We start from the raw sequence: 24947 nt of genomic DNA on the forward strand, positions 1-24947 counted from the left end.
TACAAGATAATCAGGTTGGACACTGTCCCTGTTTTTCATCGGACTCACAGTTGAAATTACCAATCAGTAGTATTTATTGAGGGCTTACTGGACGCAGAATACTGCATTAGGCCCTTGGGGAGTACAAGATAATGGAGTTGGTAGACATGATTCCCTGCCCTCAAGGAGTTTACAATAGAGCAGAGGAGATGTTAAAATAAAAGACACCTGGGGGAAGCAGCGGAGTATAAGGGTAAATTCCTAAATGCGGTGGGACTGGGGGTGGGGTGAGGGTCAAAGGGTTCAAGGGGTAAAGATCCTACACAGAAGGGAGGGCAGATAGGGTGGGAACATGAGAGATCAGTCAGGAAAGGCTTTTTTAGTAAGGCTTTGAAGATAGGGATGGTGGTGTTCTGTTGATATGGAGGAGGGAATTCCAATCCACCCATCAAACAAGCAAGCAAGCAATGGTATTTATTGAGTGTTTATTTTCTGAGAACTGTTCTGAAGGCTTGAGAAAGGACAATCCAGTTGGTAGTTCCAGGCCGGAGGGAGGATTCATTCATTCATTCGTTCAATAGTATTTATTGAGCACTTACTATGTGCAGAGCACTGTACTAAGCGCTTGGAATGTTCAAATCAGTAACAGAGAAACAATCCCTGCCCTTTGACGGGCTTACAGTCTAATCGGGGGAGACAGACAGACAAAAACATGAGCAAGGAGCTGATGGCTGTGGAGGAGAGATAGAGGTACAGTAAGTAAATTGACGTTAGGAAGAATTTAGGAAGCAGTTCCCCACCACAAGGGTTGCGAAGGCACCGGGATGTTTACTGGGGAAAGTTATGAAGCTTTTCCTGTAAACTTTTAGAGATATTAGTCAGGGATGCTTTAAATGAGGGCCTGACACAGCTGATTCATCTGCCTCTGGAGAAACCTGACCACAGAACTAATCCTGTGAAGCGTCCCAGAGAGGTCTCAGAATTGAGACAGCAGTAACACTTAGACGGTCTCTCCCCAGGCAGCTGGAGCGTCACGGTAGTAAGTAGTGTTGTTGGCCCTCGGAGGAACTGCAAAAGGAGGGGACGAGCTTTTGGGGGGGGGGAAGGGAAGTCTGCCTTCGAAGATTAGGAATGCCAAAGTTGGACATCTTACATTGGGGCCAAGTGGCAGCATTTTTGGTTCTACCCTCAGGCAACAAATGTCCAGAATATCATCCGGGCAAATCCAATCCTGGGTAAAATTTGATTAGAAAAATATTAGTTTCTGAATATCATAGTTTCTCACTGGGAAAATGATCCAGTACTAAAAGAGAATCCTCAAACACAAGAACAAATCCCACAAATTTTCGCGTGGGCAGGGAATGTGTCTATCAAGTCTGCTATAGTGTACTCTCCCAGGTGCTTAATACAGTGTTCTGCATGCTGTAAGCACTCAATAAATATGATCGGTTGATTGATGTATCTAAATTTATCAGGTAAGACTCCAGATTGAAAATTTATACCCTCTGCATTGGGGATATGATATTTGCAGACTAGGAGGGAAACAAGACAGGTTTTACCATTCACCGCTACAGGTAAAAGTAATAAAAGGAGAGAAAAGAAGAAGGACAGTGCCTGGCACATAGTAAGCACTTAACAAATACCATTATTATTATTACTAAGAAATGGAAAAATAAGGTAGAATGAAAGGGAGAAGGAAAAGAGAGGGGAGGAAGTGAAAGGAGACAGAGAACCAGAACCATTGAAAGATAGAGTTAGAGAGAGGACAGAGACAGAGTCAAGCCAGAGGAACAGACTGGGAGCCAAGGGAGAGACCGAGACAGAGAGAGTCAAGTGAGAGGGACAGGCAAAGCCAAGAGAGAGAGAGAGACAGTCAGAGCCAAGAGAGATTCTCTGTGCCTCAGTTCCCTCATCTGTAAAATGGGGATTAACTGTGAGCCTCACGTGGGACAACCTGATTACCCTGTATCTACCCCAGCACTTAGAACAGTGCTCTGTACATAGTAAGCGCTTAACAAATACCAACATTATTATAAACAGAGACAGACCCAAAGACAGAAAAACAAAGAGACACAGGGACAGAGAAATGGACACATAGGGAACCAGAACCAGAAACAGACAGAGACCAGAGAGACAGCTAGAGCGAGGGAGACAGAGACGGACAGAGAGAGTCAAGAGAGAGGAACAGAGACAGACAGAGAGCCAGACCCATTAAGAGAGAAAGTCACAGAGACAGAGAGATGGACACAGAGAGAGAACCAGAGACATAGAGAAAGAGAGACAGAGCTAGAGTGAGGGAGACAGAGACAGACAGAGAGAGTCGAGAGAGGGGAACAGAGACAGACAGACCCATTAAGAGAGAAAGACACAGAGTCAGAGAGACAGAGACACGGACACAGAGAGAGAACCAGAGCGGCAGAGAGAGAGCTAGAGTGTGTGACCTTAGGCAAGTCACAACTTCTCTGTGCCTTGGTGACCTCACCTGTAAAATGGGGATGAAGACTGTGAGCCCCACGTGGGACAACCTGATCACCTTGTATTCCCCCCCCAGCGCTTAGAACAGTGCTTTGCACATTGTAAGCGCTTAACAAATGCCATCTTCATTATTCTAGAGGCCTGATTGCCCTTTCGACCAGTCTGCTCTACTCCTTCCCACTTCCTTCCCTCCCAGGGTTCCTGATCAAGATCAGAAAGCCTCCGCCCCCTGACGTATCCGGATCTGAAGCCTCTTAGGATTTATGCCGAGGACATTTTTCCGGGCCGGCTCTAGCTCAGCGGTTACTTCGAACGAAAGTGCTACTTTCCACTAAATCTCTTCGGAGGTTCGAGCCCCGCGGGCGCTTTCCGGTCCTTTAACTTTATCTTTTTTTTGCTTCTGGACACGTATTATTATGGTATTTGTTAAGCGCTTTCTATGTGCACAGCACTGTTTCAAGCGCTGGGGGTAGATACACTTTCGTCGGGTTGGAAGCAGGCCCTGTCCTACTTGGGGCTCAAAGTCTCAATCCCCATTTTTCAGATGAGGTAATGGAGGCCCAGAGAAGTAGAGTGATTTGCCCAAGGTCACACAGCAGACAAGTGGTAGAGCTGGGGTTAGGCCTGGAAGTCAGAAGGACGGCTCTGCCACTTGTCAGCTGTTTTTTTTTGTTGTTGTTTTGTTGTCTGTCTCCCCCTTTTAGACTATGAGCCCGTTGTTGGGTAGGGATTGTCTCTATCTGTTGCCCAATTGTACATTCCAAACGCTTAGTACAGTGCTCAGCACACAATAAGCGCTCAATAAATACAATTGAATGAATGAATGAGAGAGAGCCAGGGTCATAGAGAGACAGAGACAGAGCTAGAGCGGGGGAGACAGAGATGGACAGAGAGAGTCAAGACAGAGGAACAGAGACAGAGCCAGACCCATTAAGAAAGACACAGAGAACAAGAGCCATAGAGAGACAGAGACAGAGAGAGACACACACACAGAGAATCAGACCCCTAGAGAGATAGAGACAGAGAGAGAGAGACACAGAGAGAGAACCAGAGCCAAAGAGAGACAGAGACAGAGAGACAATCAGAGCCATAGAGACAGAGAGAGACAAGAGACACAGAGATAGAGAGACACAGAGAGAGAACCAGAGAGCTAGAGCAAGGGAGACAGAGATGGACAGAGAGAGTCAAGAGAGGGGGACAGAGACAGAGCCAGACCCATTAAGAGAGAAAGACACAGAGACACAGAGATGGGGACACAGAGAGAACCAGAGCCATAGAGAGACAGAGACACAGAGATGGACACAGAGAGAGAACCAGAAACATAGACAGACAGAGACACAAAGATGGACACAGAGAGAGAACCAGAAACATAGACAGAGACACAGAGAGACACACAGAGAGAACCAGAGCCATAGACAGAGACAGAGAGAGAGAACCAGAGCCATAGACAGACAGAGACACAGAGATGGACACAGAGAGAGAACCAGAAACATAGACAGAGACACAGAGAGACACACACACACAGACACACAGAGAGAACCAGAGCCATAGACAGAGACACAGAGAGAGAACCAGAGCCACAGAGAGACAGAGACAGAGAGAGAGACAGTGAGAACCAGAGCCATAGAGAGATAGAGATGGAGAGAGAGAACCAGAGCCACAGAGAGAAAGAGAGAGACACAGAGAGAGAACTAGAGCCATAGAAAGACAGAAACAGAGAGACAGAGAGAGAACCAGAGCCACAGAGACATACAGAGAGAGAACAAGAGCCATAGAGAGACAGAGACAGAGAGAGAGACAAAAGAGAGAATCAGAGCCAAAGAGAGGTACAGAGAGAGAACAAGAGCCATAGAGAGACAGAGACAGAGAGACAAAGAGAGAATCACAGCCATAGAGAGACAGAGAGAGAGACAGAGAGAGAACCAGAGCCATAGAGAGAGACACACAGAGAGAGAACCAGAGAGCTAGAGCAGGAAAGACACAGAGACGGACAGAGAGAGTCAAGCGATGGGGACAGAGACAGAGCCAAGAGAGAGAGACAGGCAGGGAGAGAGACAGGAAGAAATTAACACCATCAGACTGTGAGCCCGTCGTTGGGCAGGGATGGTCTCTTTCTGTTGCCCAATTATCCATTACCAAACACTTAGTACAGTGCTCTGCACCCAGTAAGCGCTCAATAAATACAAATGAATGAATGAATGATGTCTTGCTTTTGTTTTGTTCTGTTTTGCTTCGCTCTCTGTCACCCCCGTTTAATAATATTAATAATTTTGGCATTTGTTAAGTGCTTACTACGTGGTGAGCACTGTTCTAAGCGCTGGGGGAGACACAGGGTCATCAGGTTGTCCCACGTGAGGCTCACAGTCTTCATCCCCATTTTACAGATGAGGGAACTGAGGCCCAGAGAAGTGAAGTGACTTATCCAAGGTCACACAGCTGACAAGTGGTGGAGCCGGGTGTTTAGACTGTGAACCTGTTACTGGGCATATTGAATGAATGAATTTATTATTTATTACTCTATTTATTTTGTTAATGAGGTGTATATCTCCTTGATTCTATTTATCTCGATGATGTTGTCTTGTTTTTGTTTTGTTCTGTTTTGATCTGCTGTCTGTCTCCCCGGTTTAGACCGTGAGCCAGTCATTGGGCAGGGATGGTCTCGATCTGTTGCCGAATTGCCCATTCCAAGCGCTTAGGACAGTGCTCTGCACATAGTAAGCACTCAATAAATACTATTGAATGAATAGTAAGCACTCACTAAATACTACTGAATGAATGAATGATTAGTAAGCGCTCAATAAATACTATTGAATGAATGAATGATTAGTAAGCACTCAATAAATACGAACGAACGAATGAATGAATGAATAGTAAGCGCTCACTAAATACTATTGAATGAATGAATAGTAAGCGCTCCCTAAATACTATTGAATGGATGGATGAATGAATAGTAAGCGCTCACTAAATACAATTGAATGAATGAATGAATAGTAAGCACTCACTAAATACTATTGAATGAATGGATGAATAGTAAGCACTCACTAAATACTATTGAATGAATGAATAGTAAGCGCTCACTAAATACTATTGAATGAATGAATTAATAGTAAGCGCTCAATAAATGCTATTGAATGCATAGTAAGCGCTCACTAAATACTATTGAATGATTGAATGCATAGTAAATGCTCACTAAATACTACTACTACTAATAATAATGTTGGTATTGGTTAAGCGCTTACTATGTGCAGAGCACTGTTCTAAGCGCTGGGGTAGACACAGGGGAATCAGGTGGTCCCACATGGGGCTCCCAGTCTTCATCCCCATTTTCCAGATGAGGGAACTGAGGCCCAGAGAAGTGAAGTGACATGCCCACAGTCACACAGCCGACAAGTGGCAGAGGCGGGATTCGAACTCATGACCTCTGACTCCAATGAATGAATGCCTAGTAAGCGCTCCCTCAATACGATCGAGTGAAGGGAGGAGTGGAGGCAGGCGGGGGGGCGGGGGCGTTTCCGGAGGGCGGCGTGTTTGGGCCCTCGGGGGCTTCCGTAGCGCGGGCCGGGGCGTTTCCGGAGGGCGGCGTGTTTGGGCCTTCGGGGGCTTCCGTAGCGCGGGCCGGGCGGGGGCTGGGCGGCGGCGGCCATGGCGGGCGGCGGCGGGGAGGACGGCGGCGGGCCGGCGGGATCCCGGGCGGCCGGTCCGGCCCCCCTCGTGGCGCCCCTCGGCCCCGACCAGCTCCGCCGGGTTCTCCAGAGAGTGAGCGGCAGCCCGGGCCCCGCCGGCCCCCTCCATCCCGCGGCGCGGCGGCTGCAGCAGGCCGCCCAGCATGCCGCCCTCCGGCGCCACACGCCCACCCAGGTGACGCTCCCCCCTCCCCCTCCCCCCCCCATTTGTCTCTTTTACTTATTACCCTCTTGATTTGGTTAACGAGCTGGCCATCCTGTTGGTATTTATGTGCAGAGCCCTGTTCTGCGCGCTGGGGGAGAGACAGGGTCATCAGCTGGTCCCCCGGGAGGCTCCCAGTCTGCATCCCCATTTTAATAATCGTAATGTTGGTATTTGTGAAGCGCTTCCTAGGTGCCGAGCCCTGTGCTAAGCGCTGGGGGAGAGACAGGGTCATCAGCTGGGCCCACGGGAGGCTCACCGTCTTCATCCCCATTATACGGATGAGGGAACTGAGGCCCAGTGAAGTGACTTGCCCACCGTCACCCAGCTGACGAGTGGCAGAGCCGGGATTCGAACCCATGACCTCTGGCTCCCAAGCCCATGCCGTGAGCCTGTCTTGGGGCCGGGATGGCCTCGATCTGTGGCCCAGTTGTCCGTTCCAAGCGCTTAGGACAGTGCTCTGCACATAGGAAGCGCTCACTAAATACTGTTTAATGAATGAATGAATAGTCAGCGCTCACTAAATACTATTGAATGAATGAATAGTAAGCGCTCCCTAAATACTACTGAATTGATGAATGAGTGAATAGTAAGCGCTCACTAAATACTGTTGGATGGATGGATGAATGAATGAATAGTAAGCGCTCACTAAATAGTATTGAGTGAGTAAATGAATAGTAAGCGCTCACTAAATTCGATTGATTGAATGAATAGTAAGCACTCCGTAAATACTATTGAATGAATGGATGGATGAATGAATAGTAAGTACTCACTAAATACTATTGAATGAATGAATGGATGGATGGATGGATGAATGAATAGTAAGCATTCACTAAATACTATTGAATGAATGGATGACTGAATGAATAGTAAGCGCTCCCTAAATACTATTGAATGAATGGATAAATGAATAAATAGTAAGCGCTCACTCAATACGATTGAATGAATAACAATAATGATCTTATTTCTTAAGCGCTTACTAAGCCCCGTCCTCAGCAGGTGACACCTCCTACCCAGCCCCCCCCCCCCCCCGATCAATCATAACAATAATAATCCTATTTCTTTTCATATGCTCCAAGCACCATCCTCAGCCCTGGAGAGGATACAGGGTCATCAGGTTGTCCCACGTGGGGCTCACGGGCTCCATCCCCCATTTCCAGATAAAGTCACTGAGGCCCAACGAAGTAATAATAATAATAATGATGGTGGCATTTGTTAAGCGCTTACTATGTGCCAAGCACTGTTCTGAGCGCTGGGGGGATACAAGGTGAGCAGGCTGACCCAAGTGGGGCTCACAGTCTTCATCCCCATTTTACAGATGAGGGAACTGAGGCACAGAGAAGTTAAGTGACTTGCCCAAAGTCATACAGCTGACAAGCGGCAGAGCCAGGATTAGAACCCATGACTTCTGACTCCCAAGCCCGGGCTCTTTCCCCTGAGCCACGCTGCTTGACCCTCCACTGGACACTTTGCGGGACAGCCTCATGAGTTCTCTGACCGTGAAGAGAGTTTTCTCCCCCATTTAGACTGTGAGCCTGTTGTCGGGCAGGGATTGTCTCTATCTATTGCCGAAGTCTACATTCTAAGCGCTTAGTACAGTGCTCTGCACATAGAGCTCAATAAATGCGATTGAATGAATGAATGAATGAATGCTTGGCACATAGTAAGCGCTTAACAAATACCATTATTATTTTTTGCTTTGCCATCTGTCTCCCCCATTTAGACTGTGAGCCCGTCATTGGGCAGGGATTGTCTCGATCTGTTCCCGAATTGTCCATTCCAAACGCTTAGTACAGTGCTCTGCACATAGTAAGCGCTCAATAAATACGATTGAATGAATGATCCCGGCTCCACTACTCATCAGCTGTGTGACTTTGGGCAAGTCACTTCTCTGGGCCTCAGTTCCCTCATCTGTAAAATGGGGATGAAGACTGTGCGCCTAACGTGGGACAGCCTGATCACCTTGTGTCCCCCCAGCGCTTAGAACAGCTCCTGGCACATAGTAAGCGTTATTATTGTCATTATTACTGGGTAAGCGCTTACTATGTGTCAGGCACAGCTCTAAGCACGGGGGGGATACAGGGTAATCACGGCCTGGGAGTCGGAAGGACCCAGGTTCTAATTCTGGCTCGCCCACTGGTCTGCCCTGTGACCTTGGACAAGGCACTTCGCTTCTCCGGGTCTCAGTTCCCTCATCTTTAAAACGGGGATCAAAACTGAGGGCCCCAAGTGGGACATGGACCTTGACCAGTCTGATCACCTTGTGTCTACCCCAACGCTTAGAACAGCACCTGGCACGCTGCAAGCGCTTAACAATACCATTTATAAAAAAAATCAGGTGGACACAGTCCCCGTCCCACATAGGGCTCACAGTCTTAATTAACCCCCGTTTTACAGAGGAGGGAACTTAGGCACAGAGAAATGAAGTGACTCGCCCAAGGTCACATAGGAGGCAAGTGGCGGAGGCGGGATCAGAACCCAGGTCATTTTGAGTTTGACTTTATGGCCTTCCCCGGAGTTCCCTCTTAACTATGGTACTTGCTCAGCGTTTGCTTACTCTATCCTTCCTGTCTCTCAAGCCCGCAACCTCAGAGTCATCTTTGACTGGGCTTTCGCATTCACCCCACACATCCAATCCATCACCAAAACCTGCCAGTCTCACCTTTATAATATCGCCAATATCCGCCCTTTCCTCTCCACCCAAACGGCTGTCTTACTGGTACAGGTTCTCATAATATCCCGGCTGGATTATTGTGTCAGCCTTCTCTCTGATCTCCCTTCTTCCCGTCTCTCCCCGTTCCGCTCTATTCTTCATTCCGACGCCCGGCTCATCTTCCTGCAGAAACGCTCTGGGCCTGTCACTCCCCTTCTTAAAAACCTCCAGTGGTTGCCTATCGACATCCGCACGAAACAAAAACTTCTCACTCTAGGCTTCGAGGCTCTCCATCCCCTTGCCTGCTCCTACCTCTCCTCCCTTCTCTCTTTCTACTGCCCACCCCACACGCTCCGCTCCTCTGCTGCCCACCTCCTCACTGTCCCCCGTTCTCACCTGTCCCGCCGTCAACCCTTGGGCACGTCCTCTCGCTATCCTGGAATGCCCTCCCTCCTCACCTCCGTCAAACTAATTCTCTTCCCCTCTTCAAAGCCCTACTTAGAGCTCACCTCCTCCAAGAGGCCTTCCCAGACTGAGCTTCCCCTTTTCCCTCTGCTCCCCTGCTCCCCCTCTTTGCCCCCCCTTCACCTCCCCTCAGCTAAACCCTCTTTTCCCCACTTTCCCTCTGCTCCTCTCCCTCTCCCTTCCCCTCCCCTCAGCACTGTGCTCGTCAGCTCAACTGTGTATATTTAATTACCTTATTTTGTTAATGAGATGTACATCACCTTGATTCTATTTATTTGCTATTGTTTTAATGAGATGTTCATCCCCTTGATTCTATTTGTTGCTATTGTTTTTGTCTGTCTCCCCCGATTAGACTGTAAGCTCGTCAAAGGGCAGGGACTGTCTCTGTTACTGATTTGTACATGCCAAGCGCTTAGTACAGTGCTCTGCACATATTAAGTGCTCAATAAATACTATTGAATGAATGAATGAATGAATGAATGTGCCACGCACTGTGCTGAGCTCTAGATCACCACGAGAGGCCCTGCACAGTCACTGGCCTTCATGGGGCTTATAGGTTAAGGAAGAGGAAGAACAGGTGTTGAACCCCCATTTTGCAGAGAGGGAAACTGAGGTCCAGACACGTAATTTGCCCAAGGTCACGCGGCAGAGAAGTGGCAGGGATTAAAATCCAGGTCCTCTGACTCCCAGGCCCCGGCTCTTGCCACTGGGCCACGTTTGAGAGAGGGAAGTTGGGAAGAGTTTTATTTTGGGGGTTCAGGAGTCGCCTCCCACCTCCTGCCTCAGAGCATGTCAATGAGACCATTCGGGTGTAAATGGGAAAAGGCAAAACTCAATCAGTGGTACTGATTGAGCGCTTATTATGCAGAGCAGGGTACTAAGGGCCAAGGAGAGTACACTATAATGCAGCTGGTAGACATGATCCTTGCCCTTAAGGAGAGGGACATTTAAAAAAATTAGACAGGGGAAACAGCAGAGTATAAGGAGATGTACATAAGTTCATTCATTCATTGTCGTATTTTTTGAACGCTTACTGTGTGCAGAGCACTGTACTAAGCATTTGGAGTGTACAATTCGGCAAGAGATAGAGACAATCCCTGCCCAACGATGGGCTCACAGTCTAAAACGGGGAGACAGCAAAACAAAACAAGTAGTCAGGCATCAATACCATCAAAACAGATAAATAGAATCATAGATCTAGAAATATCATTAATAAGTAGAGTAATAATATATACAAATATACGCAAGTGCTGTGGGGAGGGTAAGGGGGTAGAGCAGAGGGAGGGAGTAGGGGGAATTGGGGAATAAGTGCTGTGAGAGGGGTGAATATGACTATGCTGATGGGGTTCAGACCCAAATCCATAGGCGAAGAGAGGGGGGAATAGGATTTGGAAATGGTGTTCGAGGAGGTTTCTTGAAGGCGGTAGGTTTTTAGTAGGATTTTGTCATGGGTTCGTACCGATTGGGTTTTAAAAAAGAATGGCTTTGGGTATTTTTTCATTGCCAGATTAGGCAAGACCAAGCCACACTTTCCTCCTCCTGTTTAACTCAAATCACACTTCTGCTGAAGCCTCTACAATTTCTCAGTGATTTGTGGTACTAGGTTCCGTTATTGTGGTATTTGTTAGGTGCTTACTATGTTCCAGGCACTGTACTAAGCAGACATTGAAATAAATTTGGGAAATAGTAGAGTATAAGAGTATATACATTAAGTTCTGGCTTGTGTAGATTGCCCCTTTTCCTTGCAGGAATAAATTTTGTGGGACTTCCAGTTCTCCCTGAGGTAGCATTTAATCAGGAGGGACACAGGCCCTGTCTACATGGGGCTCACAGTCTTCTCAGAAGTTGAGCCAGGATGGGGGCACCTGGAGCTGAGGAGGTGCAGGGGTGAGGGAGTGGTAGGGGAGAGGTGAGGTGTATGGGGTCGGAGAGCCCGCGGCCCCTTTTATTGCAGCTCAAAATTGCAAATAATAATAATGTTGGTATTTGTTAAGCGCTTACTAGGTGCCGAGCACTGTTCTAAGCGCTGGGGTAGATACAGGGTAATCAGGTTGTCCCACGTGAGGCTCACAGTTAATCCCCATTTTACAGATGAGGTAACTGAGGCACAGAGAAGTTAAGTGACTTGCCCACAGTCACACAGCTGTCAAGTGGCAGAGCTGGGATTCGAACTCATGACCTCTGACTCCCAAGCCCGTGCTCTTTCCACTGAGCCACGCTGCTTCTCCAGCAAATGCTTCACCAGCAAATTTGCTTCTCCAGCACATGTTCAGTGCTGTTGCAGTTGGTGACTGTGAAAGGCGGGTTGGGGCCCGAATTTGTATCTATCAATTAATCAAGCCATCAGTGGGATTTATTGAGCAGTTACTGTGTGCAGAGCAGTGTATGAAGTGCTCGGGAGAGTACCATACGATAGAGTTAGTGGACACTATGCCTACCGACAAGGTGCTTGGTCTTCAGGGGGAGACAGACATTAAAATAAATTTGGGAAAGAGTAGAGTATAAGGAGATATACATTAAGTGCTGGTTTGTATAGATTGCCTCTTTTCCTTGCGGGAGTAAATTCTGCGGGACTTCCAGTTCTCCATTTGCACAGCCCTTTTGTTAAAGCAAATTTTTTCACAGATGTATTTGTTGCTGCCAAATCAGTGGCTGAATAAGAGCGACTAATGAAATGTAAATCTGAATACTGGGTTGATGTATTGTTTAGTGCTATGAGGTCATACTCACCCCACCCCACAATACTCACATGTAAATATTCGTAACAGTTTCCCCTCTCTGTAATCTATTTTCATGCCTTTCTCCCCAATAGACAGTAAGCTCCTTGTGGGTAGGTAGTCTACCAACTCTGGTTGTTTTGTGTTTTCCCAAGTGCATAGTACAGTGCACAGTAAGAAATGCCACCGATTGACCGGTCATCCATTTCACTGACTTTGAACATGACAGTATTTCTTCGCTTACCCTCATTCTTTTGTCTTTTTGTTCTAAAGCAACTAGAAGCCATTCAAGTCCAAGTAAAAGACAACCAGGTGAAAGAAAAAGAAAGGCCTATGCCCCCTCTTGCGGCAATCCAGCCTAAAACGATAACATTGAATCAGCCATTACATCGGAATCCCAATCCGTCAGGACTCCGCGTTATTAACCCTCAGATTCTTAAGATAGAGCCAATTTCGGGGACTGGGCAGCAACAGTATTTATTAAATAGCTCGGCTAACCCTTCCCTTCAGCTTCTTGTGCAGAAGCCCCTGCCCCCTCTTGGACCAGTTTCTGTGAAGAAGATCGCGGCACCCAAGTTCCTTAATGGTCAAAGAATCGTGTTGGCTCCTGTGTCTCCTGCGGCTACCCCTGTTATTCCATCAGTTTTATCCAGTTCAGCAGATTCACTTGTTCCTAACCTGGAAAAAAACCACACCGAGAAGCTCAAGAAGTCTCTAAAAGTGAAAACTCGTTCGGGGAGAATCTCCCGGCCTCCAAAATATAAAGCCAGGGATTACAAATTCATCAAAACTGAAGATCTGGCCGACGGGCACCCGTCAGATTCTGATGACTATTCAGAACTAAGCGTGGAAGACGAAGAGGACAGAAGGGACAGGGAAAAGGATGCCTTGTTTAGCTCTTCTGGATGTTACCTGAGGCCCAAAGCCTTTAAGTGTCAACTTTGTGAAAAGTCATACATCGGGAAAGGAGGACTGGCCCGCCATTATAAACTCAATCCGAGCCACGGGCAGCTGGAAGCCTTGTTGCCCAGAGTGTTCCCTTCAGATAAACCTAACGGAATCCTCGAGCAGGAGAGCTCAGAGGGAATGGGAGTCAATAGCAAAATGCTTGCCGAATCCCCTCCGATTTCAGCTGTTGCCAGAATTGAAGGTCCACACCCCGGCTGCGCAACGGAGCCAGATCCCACCCCGAATGGGCCACAGGTAACTTTTCTTGGCGCATGACTGTCTCACGTCTCAGGGCCAGGACAGAATTACAAACTTTTAACGCTATCCATCCTCAGCCAGTGGCCTGAATTCAGTTCTAGGTAGAAATGGTGTATCACCTGAGAGTTAAATGAAGAGTGTAAGATTTTTCCCAGGTCATACTATGTGCTGTTGGAAACCAGGTTAACATTAGGCAACTGCTGAAAAGATGTGACCTAAGATGGTTGTGAAGATTTAATCTTGAACGTTCCTCGTTGCAGGTGCTTGGGAAGTGTTTGAGACACATTCGCTCGGAGGAATGCAACCCTCCAACTTAGTCTGATCAGAACAGAAATTGCATGTGCCCAAAGCAGTGCTCTGGGGACCAGTGATTTTGTTGCCATGGCATATTGAAACCTTTGCTAAATGTCTGGGTGGAGAGCAGGCTGCTAATTGCAGTGGTGCTTCTTGGTAAGAGAATCCTGAGCTTTCTGCAGTGGTAACGGGAAATTTGGCTGGTGGCAAAATGAAAAAACTAGAAAAAAGCCTGGATTAATTAGTATTCTTTCGTGAAAGTTTGAGGTGGCACAGAATCCTCTAAAACTACAGTTGGAAACAAATCTGATAAATCATATTTCTGTTTTGACGTGTTTAACAAATGTATATGCCATCAGAGGGTACCTCCTTAGGTTTGTTTTGCCTAAACTCCCTGCTTCCTTCTCCTCCTTTTTCTTGAGTCCATTTTTGATTATCTTTGTGAATGTTTCAGATTCCTTTACAGCTTTCGAATTTCTCATTAATCCAGAAACATGCAGCGGTGGGTTGTGTTAGTGTTGGCCTATGGGTGAAGAAGGTAGTCTGGTGAACATTGCCCTTGTAAACTCCGCCATGAAAATCATTAGGGTGTTGTTGGGTCCTGGATTCATCTGGCTTGGATATTCGTTGGGACTCAGGCCGCCACTGACCTGCACCTCAAAAGCTTGCGACCCTGCTGGATGTGGGTCCAGCAGAGAGATTGGGAAAATACACACCAATGAAAGATGCCAGACTGAGCCAAAGATTCAGGGTTGAGATGGATATTTAAAGGCTCTGTTAAAAGAAGACGACAGAAGAGAGGGAGGTGTGTAGAAACAAGAGCCTTTGTTGTGGGGTACATGTAAAGCATGACTTGGGTTTAGGGAGAAATGCATTGTAACTGCAATTGTTATTAAGTGCTTATTTTTGATCTGGCTTTTTCTGTATTAACTTTTACTGTGGTAGGGGGGTTAAAGTATGATGCATTTTTTGTGTTGCACTCATTCAGATGAGCAGATCTGCAGATGTTGGATTGTTATTGGAGGCGGGTCAGGAAAATGGAAGCCTTGTGACTCGGTCAGGAAAACCCAGAGGAGCTAAAAGGCGTGGGCGGCAAAGTATCCCTAGGAAGCCAAGGTGCTCAGGCTTCCGACCGAATTCTCTTCCTGACACGTCGGCAGAACAGACCGTAGTGAAGAGGAAGGCAAGACTCAAGGAGGTAGGTCTCATACCTATTTTGTCAGTTCCAAAACCTGGGTTTTGGTTTGGAGAAGCACTCATATACCCCAAACCCATCTGTAGTTAAAAATAAAATATTCAGATGATATTTCAAGTAGTTGGTAAAGTGTCAACAAAAATCCAAGCATAGGTGGAAGGCCATTAAATGATTAGCTTTTGAAGAGTTTCTTGGGGGCGGGTTTAATGGTATTTAAGTGCTTACTATGTGTCAGGAGCTGTTCTAAGCACTGGGGTAGATATATGGTAATCAGGTTGGACTCAGTCCATGTCCTACATGGGGCTCACAGTGTCAATCCCCATTTTACCTGTCAGAGAACTGAAGCACACACCAGTGAAGGCACTTGCCCTAGATAACACAGCAGACAGGTGGCAGAGCCGGGACTAGAACCCACGTCCCGCTGACTTCCAGGCCCATGTTTTGTCCACCAGGCCACGCTGCTTTTGTAGGCACTCAATATATTCTACTGCTGATAACAGATGGATCTAGCCCACTAACGATGGTTACTGCTTACGGCCTTGTGTCCTCAGCGATTGCAAGCAAATGTTACTTGCCTGTATAGGTTTTGAAGCACTTAGGCTCCATGTGTACAGAAGCAGGTTTGAAAATGGGGGGTAAAACTTTTTCCCACTTTGCAGAGAAAGGACTACATTAGAGTATCTCAGAACAGTATATCAAACTCTAACTAAAGAGTCTCCCATTCAGCCACAAGTCGGTAGAGAAGCAAGCCAGTTATCTGAATTTCTGAGGTTCCACCTGACTGGTGATCTGAATCCAGGCCAGCGTGACTAAATTGTTTTTTTTTTTTTAAAAAAAAAGGTTCCCAGTGGATCAAAATTGGTTCCAAAAGTAACCAAACACAATCTTTTTCAGTAATTGAAATCTTCATGATCTAAACTGGTCTAATTAGATTTCTACTGGAATGACTTGTCACTGGGCTGACCCATTGAGCTCACTTCTAGTTTGGACCAAATCACTTTTGGTTTGGCGGAGACCCTGACAAGGCCTGCATCAGATGGACAGTGAGTGTGCTTCCCCTTCCTTTCCCCCAAGAGATGGTGTAGGCCAGTGCTATGTGTCTCCCTCCCTGAACCTAAGATGGAAGCAGCAGGGTTGTGATACGTAACCAGTGGGGCAGACGTTGGGGTATTGGAACCTACTTGATGATGAGAGAGATGCCGTTCAGACGGACCTTTGCTCAGTGCTGTGTATGATTATTTTATTTTTCTATTAATGATGTATATATATCTATAATTCTGTGTATTTATTTTGACATTATTGATCCCTGTCTAGTTGTTTTGTTTCGTTGTCTGTCTCCCCCCTTCTAGACTGTGAGCCCATTGTTGGGTAGGGATTATCTCTATTTGTTGCCGAATTGTACTTTCCAAGTGCTTAGGACAGTGCTGTGTACACAGTAAGCACTCAATAAATACGATTGAATGAATGAGTGAATGAATCACATGGGGAATGGGAAGAGGTGGCCACTTTTTTTTCCCCAGCAGCGAAATATCTGTGCTGTGCGTGGCACTGGGCCAAAGCAGACAAGGACTCGGGTGGCAGCAAATCTCGGTTGTATAAGGTTCTGCCATGACATCCGGCCACCTCCCGGCAGGCCCGTTTTTATATCATCCTCATCTGAGGTCATGGAGAAAAGGGCATTTGGGAGCCATTCCTTTATTATTTTCCTTCTTTTGAATCTGAATCCTTCCTGCAGCAGTGCAAGTCCATTTCCATGCACTGCCGTCAGGGGAGATGAGTTCATAACCTTCCAGGTAAGTCTTTTATACTGTCGGAAGCCCACTATTCAGTCCCTTCTCACCCTTGGCTTCTCCTGTCTGAATAATCCCAGGTAGTTCTACACATCTTCCTAAGTATACTAGCAGTAGCATTTATCGAGCACCCACTCAGTGGGGTCCATTGTTCTAGGTGTTTTGGGGAGAGCAGAATAAAGAAGCGACAGGTTTCCTACCCGAAAGGAGCATACTCTCTTAAGCGGAAGACAGACATAAAAGTTGAGGGGTCAAAAGGAATAATTGAGTACCCAGAGATATACTTGAGAGCAAAGGAGGGTGTAAGTAAGTTCATAAACTAGGTCCTGGGGAAGCAGCATGACCTAGTGGAAAGGATCTAGGAGTCAGAGGACTTGGGATCTAATCCTGGCTCTGCCACTCACCTCACTTAACTTCTCTGGGCCTCAGTTTCCTCATCGGTCAAATAGGGATTCAGTACCAGCTCTCCCTCCAACAAAGGCTGTGAGCCTGATGAGGGACTAGGTCTGACCTGATTATCTTGTATCTACCCCAGCGTTTAGTATAGTGTTTGGCACGCAGAAATTACTTAATGAATACCACTAAAAACAGGCCTTAGTTTTCATATCTTCTGGGTTTCTCAGTGAGTTGCCTTCAAAATGCACCGTTTTCCTTATGTTGTGAAGTCCAGCATTGGACATGGTAATTCAGTTATGCATACCTGTGTAATACTTCTATATTGAATCTGTTTACAAAAAGTATCAGCTTGTATCTTTTCTTGATTGAAAGAATAAAGTGAAACTGTCTCACTAATGTTAGGTGGAAGTTCCTACAAGGTTTTCAAAACATGGATTGCTTGTCTTTTGGTAGTTCTTCCAGCAATGTGATGACGAGGATTTAATGGAGCTGGCTCTACCCCGCCTCACAAAACTCATAACTGTGTATGAGTTTCTTCTGATGAAGGTGACTGTTTATCTTAAACATAAATCCTCATTTATTTACAAGTTGGTAATGGTATTCATTTAAAGATAAAAAGAAAATTTGGAATGTTTCCCATTCTATCCAGGAGGCACATCTCCTCCAAGAGACCTCATTTTATCTTTCCCATTCCCTTCTGCTTCACCCTTGCGCTAGTATTTGCACCCTTTAGTCACTCCTCCCTCAGCCCCACAGCACTTATGCATATATCTGTAATTTATTTTATTAATACCCATCTCCTCTAAACCGTAAGCTCACTGTGGGCTGGGAACGTGTCTTCCAACTGTTACATTGTACTCTCTCAAGTGCTTAGTACAGTGGCTTGCACATAGTAGGTGTGCAGTAAATACAATTGATTGATTGGTCCGGTGAAATGTGTCCTGGGATTTGAGTACAAGCCATATTCTGGACCCAGGCTTGCAGATTGGAAGGTGCTCCAGTGTCTGGGCTCTGTACTATTTTGACCCTGTGAGAAAGGAGTGAAGTCACAGCTTTGCCTTCACAAAGCTGCTGTAATAATAATAAATAATAATTACCACTTGTTAAGCACTTACTATGCTGTCCAGCACTGTTTTAAGCACTGGGGTAGGTACAAGCTAATTGGGTCAGACACAGTCCCTGTCCCACATGGGGCTCACATCCTTAACCCCACATTTTACAAATGAGGTAACTGAGGCCCAGAAAAGTGAAGCGACTTGCCTAAGGATACCCAGTAGACATGTGGCGTAGCTGGGATTAGACTCTGACTCCCAGGCCCATGCTCTATCCATTAAGCTTTGCTGCTTCTCAGCTTGTTCTCACGACCCCTCTTTCTCCTGCTTTCCCTGACTTTCCCTCCTTGCCTACCAGTTCCACGTACAGTTGAAGAAATTCTGGGAAGACAAGTAAGTGGCTGAACAATTTCTTATTTTTGTGCCTGGCTTATCTCAAGTAACTGAATGCTGGAAGCTGTCCAGGTTTTTCACAGCCATGACTGATAGTCTCAAAAAGTATATGAGTGAAAACCATTGACGTGTTCAGTGTTGATAAACGGCTAGGACTGGGGAAAAATTTTGTTAGCTTAATTTTTGTTGTATTTTACACACTTGTCTTAACTGTTTGATTTCTTGTTTCTGTTCTCCTAGGTTGAAAGACATCATTCAACCAAGCCATTTTTCGCAGATGTGTATAAAGAATTTGAAGAGTTGCACAAAATGATTAAGAAACTGTGTCAAGACCACTTCAGTAATTCTATCGTGGGTTTTCAGAAGCCCCTGGAAATAATCAATAATGAGGTATTGCCATAGCACTTATAGGAAAAGGGGATTTTGGAGTCATAGTTTTCTTAAAAAAAGTCTTCATTTTGGTTGTCAGAACAGGAAGCTAGTCCAACAGTGATCATGACAAGAATTATTGTAATTTTAAGAAATCCTGTTTTAGATATATTGTTAGGTATGTTTTAATAAGTGTCTTTGGGCTGGGAAACGTATGAACTTTTTTGCCAGTAAGATCCAAAGAACTCACTGGTTACTCATTCTGCTCTCCCACCTCTGATTCATGTGTTTTGCCATTCCTCTTCCTATCCTATTCTGGAAAGTCTCCCCTCACTTCTGCCTCACCCCCCCGTTCGCCCCCCATTTTTCTTGCACATTAGATTGCAGGCTCCCCGAGGGACGGTACTATGTCCTAAACTTCAGTATTGTCCCCAGGCACACGTTTTGTACAGCACTGGGCACAGATGGATCTCAAGTATTGTTGATGAGGATGTTATTGGCAGAAATGATCTTTTTTTATCATAAAGTATTTTTGAAGAGTCCAGCCATGTAACTCTGGCCTCTTTTCAGAGTAAGTCAAACAGACTTGCTCCCACCCCATTTTACTTCAAATTTCCTAGGCTGCAACTGTAGGGTGACCAACGTACATCTAAATCCATCTTTTATAGGTGGTCCAGCAATGAAGTGTCCTCTATGGCGATATGAAATTGCATCAGTTTTTAAGGGGACACTGTCAAGGTTGGTAGGCTCCACACTTGGCTGATCCTTTGCCTTCTGTTAATTTTCTCGGATTTGCCTGTAGTGTCTGTGTAACCTTCCCCCCTGACGCCCACACTGTGGTGGTAGTGTAACTCTGAGAAAAACGATTCCACTAGCCGAGAACGCATGAGCACGTAGAATGAAACAAACCAGAGAAAGGACGAAAAGGGAGAGTGAATTAAGAATGTTACCTTAATTTTAAATTTAACTTAGTTAACTTTAAGTTAAATAGAAGCAGCATGGCCTAGTGGAAAGAGCACAGGCCTGGGAGCCAGAGGTTGTGGGTTCTAATCCTGGCTCAGCCTCATGTCTGCCATGTGACCTTAGGCAAGTCGCTTAACTTCTCTGTGCCTCAGCTACCTCATCTGTAAAATGGGGATCAAGATTGCGAGCCCCAGGAGGGATATGGACTATGTGTAACCTGATCACCTTGTATTTTCCCCAGCGCTTAGAACAGTGCCTGGCACGTAGTAAGCACTTAACAAATACCACAATTATTATTACCAATAATAGCCTACTACTAAGGAGGAAAACTTTATTTTAAAGTCACGAAGGAACCCTAACAGTGTCCTCTTTTAAACTTGGCTGCTAACACAATGATTTAATTTTGAAGATGACCCATCAACTTGCTCCATTTGTATTCAATCCAACGTGGAATTTGCCTTTATTCTTATGAGTTGCAGAGCTACTTATCTTCCAGAATGAACTCTAGGTACTTGATAACCAAATAATTTACCACAATAGTGAGGATTCTTTTTATATATTTGAGCTCAGTTGATGTCTTGCTTGTTTCCCCAACTCTTTCTAGGTTGCTGATTCCCTAGGAATTACAGAAGAACTTCTGAGAAAGCAAAAGGCACAGATGGAAGGCACATCAGTTCACACATCAGCTGAAGAAGGGTCTGCAGAAAGTGGCCAGCAAAAGCGAGGAAATGAGGTGTGCGCTTTCTTCTCAGCCAAAACGCACTTGATGAGTGGATGTTTTAGACTGTAAACCCCCAAAACGTTCGCTCCCACTTGAGTGAATTGAGTCTTTTATTCACAGACGCCAGAGGAAACGGTGACCCCTGCGAAGAGAATACGAGTTGATCAGCACCAGACCGGAGGTCACATTAGTCATAATGGACCAACAGAGACAAGTCTACAACTGTCCTCACCTGTTGTAAATGAGGGTAAATGAACTTTTTCAAAAATTTGCAGTTAAGGGACCTCATGGCTTAGCTGACATCGGCAGTATTTATACATGTGAAAGACTGTGAAATTATAGTTGAAAATTCAACAGCCAGTGGAGGAAAAGACATTTGTTTTGACTTGCACCAAACCCGGTTATTATACAACAGTTTGGGAATTATTCTCTGTAGGGTTCATTGATTCATTCATATGTATTGAGTGCTTACTGTGTGCAGAGCACTATACTAAGTGCTTGGAAAGTACAATTTGGCAACAGGTAGAGACGATCCTACCCAACAACGGGCTCACAGTCAAGAAGGGGGAGCCGGACAACAAAACAAAACAAGTAGACAGGCATCAGTACCATCCAGGGTTCTTGAATATCAGACTAGTCTGTACATAGTCCTGGGTTTTTGAATTGAAAGGGCCATTTCGCCTTCTGGGATTTGCCTAGACTTATCAGTGACCTCTTCTAAACTGCCCTCTCCCCACAAGCCCTTAGGAGGGGGTATCTATTACTCTGTACTTGATAGGGATTTTTTTTCCCCTTTACACTTTTTTCTATGGTCCCGGTTAAGTGCTTACTATGTGCCAGACACTTTACTAAGTGCTGGGGTAGATACAGCATAATCAGGGTGGACACAATCCTTGTCCCCTTGGGGCTCACACTCTAAACCGGAGGGAGGAGGATTAAATCTCCATTTTGCAGATGAGGTCGCTGAGGCAAAGAGAAATAAAGTGACCTGCCCAAAGTAGAACTCAGGTCCTTTGACTCCCAGACCTATATTCTTTCCATTAGGCCATGTTATTTTTCTGTCAGGCCAGTTACTCTGTGGATTCCACTTTAGGGTGGAACTAATTTAGAGTAATGTGGATTTTGGGGCCTTTATAACCAAGGTTTACTGTAGTTAAGTGATTTCTCTTGTGTAATCAACTAGTGATGCTTTGCCCCACTGTCTGAAGGCTAATCTTAGTCCTCTGTGATGTTAAATATTGCTTGACTTTCCTTTCATCTAATCCAAACTTGAGTAGGTCTAGACCTCTCCAGAGTTCAGTAGTTACTGCTCAAAGAAATCAGCCAAATTTCTTACCAATCAATGGTATTTATTGAGTGCTGTGTGCAGAGCACTGTAGTAAGCGCTTGAAGGAGTACAGTGCAACAGAGTTGGTAGACACATTCCCTGCCCACAGTGACTTTATAGTCTAGAGACAGTGCTTGGCACATAGTAAGCACCTAACAAATGCCATCATCATCATTTAAGTTGTCAAAATCCTGCCTCCCGAGAGTAAACTTATTTCTCCCAGTTAGAAAAGTGTGTAGCTCCATTGTTGGGAAATGAACAGAATCTGGCTTTGAATTAAGTATCTGAAATTTAGAGAAACTGAGAGCCAGGGGAAAATGCTCTGCTAGGCAATACTTTGCTATGCTTTGCTATGCTTATTTGCAGATTTATTAATTAATTTTAGGGACTTTGGTTTATGAAGAACCCTAAATTAGTTTTTTTCCTTTGCCTTTTCCCGTTGCCATGTTTTTTTTCCTGCTTTGGCCCCCCATGTTTAGACACTGAGCCTGCTCATTCTCCCCTTGTCATTGAATGCAAAATTGCATTATTGCTTTAGCAAATCTAACATTGCTAAATCTACAAAACCACTGCAAAAGAAATTTGCCACCAAATGTGCCCAACTCGGGAATTGTAATATATGTGTGTGTTCATGTGAGTTTTCTACCCTGCTTAGGTTTCAGCCAGCTACCTGGGAGAACGCCTCAGTCTTCCGAAGAACCTTGTGGTGGGAGGCTTCCTGATGTTGGAAGAACGACGTTACAGACTACGCAGCAAATTTCAGTTTTGGCCGACTTAGAAGCTGGAAGGGATTCTGCAGGTTCTGGGAACCTCTTTGAAGCTGGTCCAGGGACCCTTAATTATGCTCAGGTAGGAAGTCCAGGCCCCGTGGCCCATGAACAGACGTTGGAACTACTAGAAGAAATAGTTCCAGCACACTCCCCAGACCAGAACGCATCAGGCCGACTCACCGCTTCCGACGCCTCTGGCGTCGAAACAGCAGGCGGGCTGGCGGATCTTCTAAAAAGCGACATCTCGAGGAACGAGGAGGTCCGCGATGAGAATGAGAGCCAGGAGCACCGGGTTAACCGTGAACATCCTGATCAGTGTAAGGTGGCGAACGTGGTTGATCAGGCCCAGCAGCTTGAAAAGGTTTTATCGGGGAACCTGGTGCCACTAGACCATTCGTACAGGACTCTCTCGGAACCGCAGCACGCTCCCGGGGCGGAAGGGTTGGGCCCACCTCAGGGGCACCTCGATTCTCCCGACAAAACCTTGAACCAGTTTCCCTGTGGGATTGAGGAACGAGGTGGGCTGGAGAGCATCGTTGCTGTGGGGGAAACCGTGGCATTTGAAATTACCGGTGAGAGCCATGAATTGTTGTCTCGGGAACATGAACGGATCTTTATTCAAACTTCAGATGGGCTCCTTCTGTCCCATCCGGGTACAGTCGTGTCTCAGACGGACGGTATCGTCATCGTCACCCAAGCCGACGGTACTACGATGCACATCCAGACGCCAGGTGGAGTTCCTTTAGAAACGGTGGAGGCATTACTGGCGATGGAGGCCAACAATCAGGGTCAAGGCATTTTGATCTCCCACAGTGCAGTGGAACCAGGCACATAGAGTACTGTAGATTTATCTGGAGATGGTGATCTATTTCAAGTAATGTATATTTTTCTAATATGGGTACTGAAAGAGGAATCTTTTAACTTATTTGTAAAGAAGAACTCATTTCTATGATATGTACTACTTTTATATCTTGTATCCATTAATGGCAGTAATATTACAACCAGAATCGGTGAGGACTTCCACTGTGCGTCCTCCATTTTAAAATCAAAAGCTTCTGCTGAGTTGCCGTGAACAGTATTGCACTCTTCCTTGATACCACTGACTCCCCACTCCTCACCTCCGCCTCGACCACCAACCCCGGCTAGTTTACTGCATTTTGACAGTTGTTCGGCCTGTACCGGAAGCGTCTTTTGAGAGTAAAAGAAAAAAAAAACAAGTTAGGTATTTCCCTATTGGTTCTTGTGAGGTGTTCGAGGGGAAAGTAGGTGGAACTGATACAGAATTCAGATGAGGATTGAGACATTGATGTTTCAAGCTACTTTTCTTTTTAATGGTATTTGTCAAGCACCTACTATGTGCCAGGCATTGAACTAAGTTACTTGTCCAAGATCACTGAATCAAAACTGAACTAGACCCCCAGATTTTTAAGTACTGTCCCCTGCCAGGGCCTTAGTAAGCAGCGCAAAACACTCAGTTTTTTGTAGCAGGCGAAGTTAACCATTTCTCTGATTTCTGGGCTTTTCATAATGGATTAGAGATGGGGAAAGATAAGCATTACTGCCCATGAAATTTTAGCTCAATGAAGGCAGGGGCTACGTTTTTGAGGTGGCGTAGTTTATCCCTGGAAAGCCTATTCATTTTTCATGAGCACATGGAAAATCTGTGCTTTTAAAAATGAGGCATCTGTTGCCAGAAAGATGGCAAGGAGATAAACATTGGCTTGTGTCTGATCTTTGGATGGAATTCAGTAACAGGGAGTTAGGAGAGGAGGCACTGTGATCGTCTTCAAAGACTATTTTCTCAGTTGGGCAGGGTGGAGTACAGAAGCAAAATTCAAAGTGACCCTAATAATTAGAGAAAGAGTCCTACAACAGCAAGATAAAATTCAGAAGGAAATAGGGCAAGGTTAATATCTAAAGGAGCCAAAAGGCAAGCACCATGAATACGGGATAGGGAGAAGAGGTTATCACAAGGGTAGTAGAAAACGGTAGCTAATCATCAGCTGAATGAGGTAACACCTTAAGGCCACATTAAAGAAGCCAACAAGATCCTGAAATTTATTAATAAAATAATATACCGTGTAAGAACCGTATCAGTCCTTAATGAGTGGGTCTAGTGAAGAGTAAGACTAAATTGTGGAATTGGTTAAGCACTGTATAAGCCCTGTGGGGAATATAAGATATACCGGTCAGACAGTCCCTATTTCATGTGGACTCACAGTCTATGGGAGTTGGAGAACAAGTATTGAATCCCTATTTTACAGATGAGCAAACTGGCCCAGAGAAGTCTAGTGGCT

The 24947-nt window shown here is 45.7% G+C and overlaps 1 protein-coding gene across 1 annotated transcript; it reads left to right on the forward strand.

The window, feature by feature from the left end:
* The first annotated feature begins 6229 nt into the window (after nucleotides 1-6229).
* Nucleotides 6230-24735, forward strand: ZNF839 (zinc finger protein 839). The gene is made up of 7 exons (XM_029058908.2): nucleotides 6230-6312; nucleotides 12448-13377; nucleotides 14663-14872; nucleotides 18741-18890; nucleotides 20437-20565; nucleotides 20674-20800; nucleotides 22536-24735. Exons 2-7 carry the CDS (start codon nucleotides 12508-12510, stop codon nucleotides 23483-23485), a joined length of 2436 nt encoding a protein of 811 aa, XP_028914741.1. The 5' UTR covers nucleotides 6230-6312; nucleotides 12448-12507; the 3' UTR covers nucleotides 23486-24735.
* The last annotated feature ends 212 nt before the right edge of the window (nucleotides 24736-24947 follow it).

Source organism: Ornithorhynchus anatinus, chromosome 1 (assembly GCF_004115215.2).
Source record: "Ornithorhynchus anatinus isolate Pmale09 chromosome 1, mOrnAna1.pri.v4, whole genome shotgun sequence".
NCBI lineage: Eukaryota > Metazoa > Chordata > Mammalia > Monotremata > Ornithorhynchidae > Ornithorhynchus > Ornithorhynchus anatinus.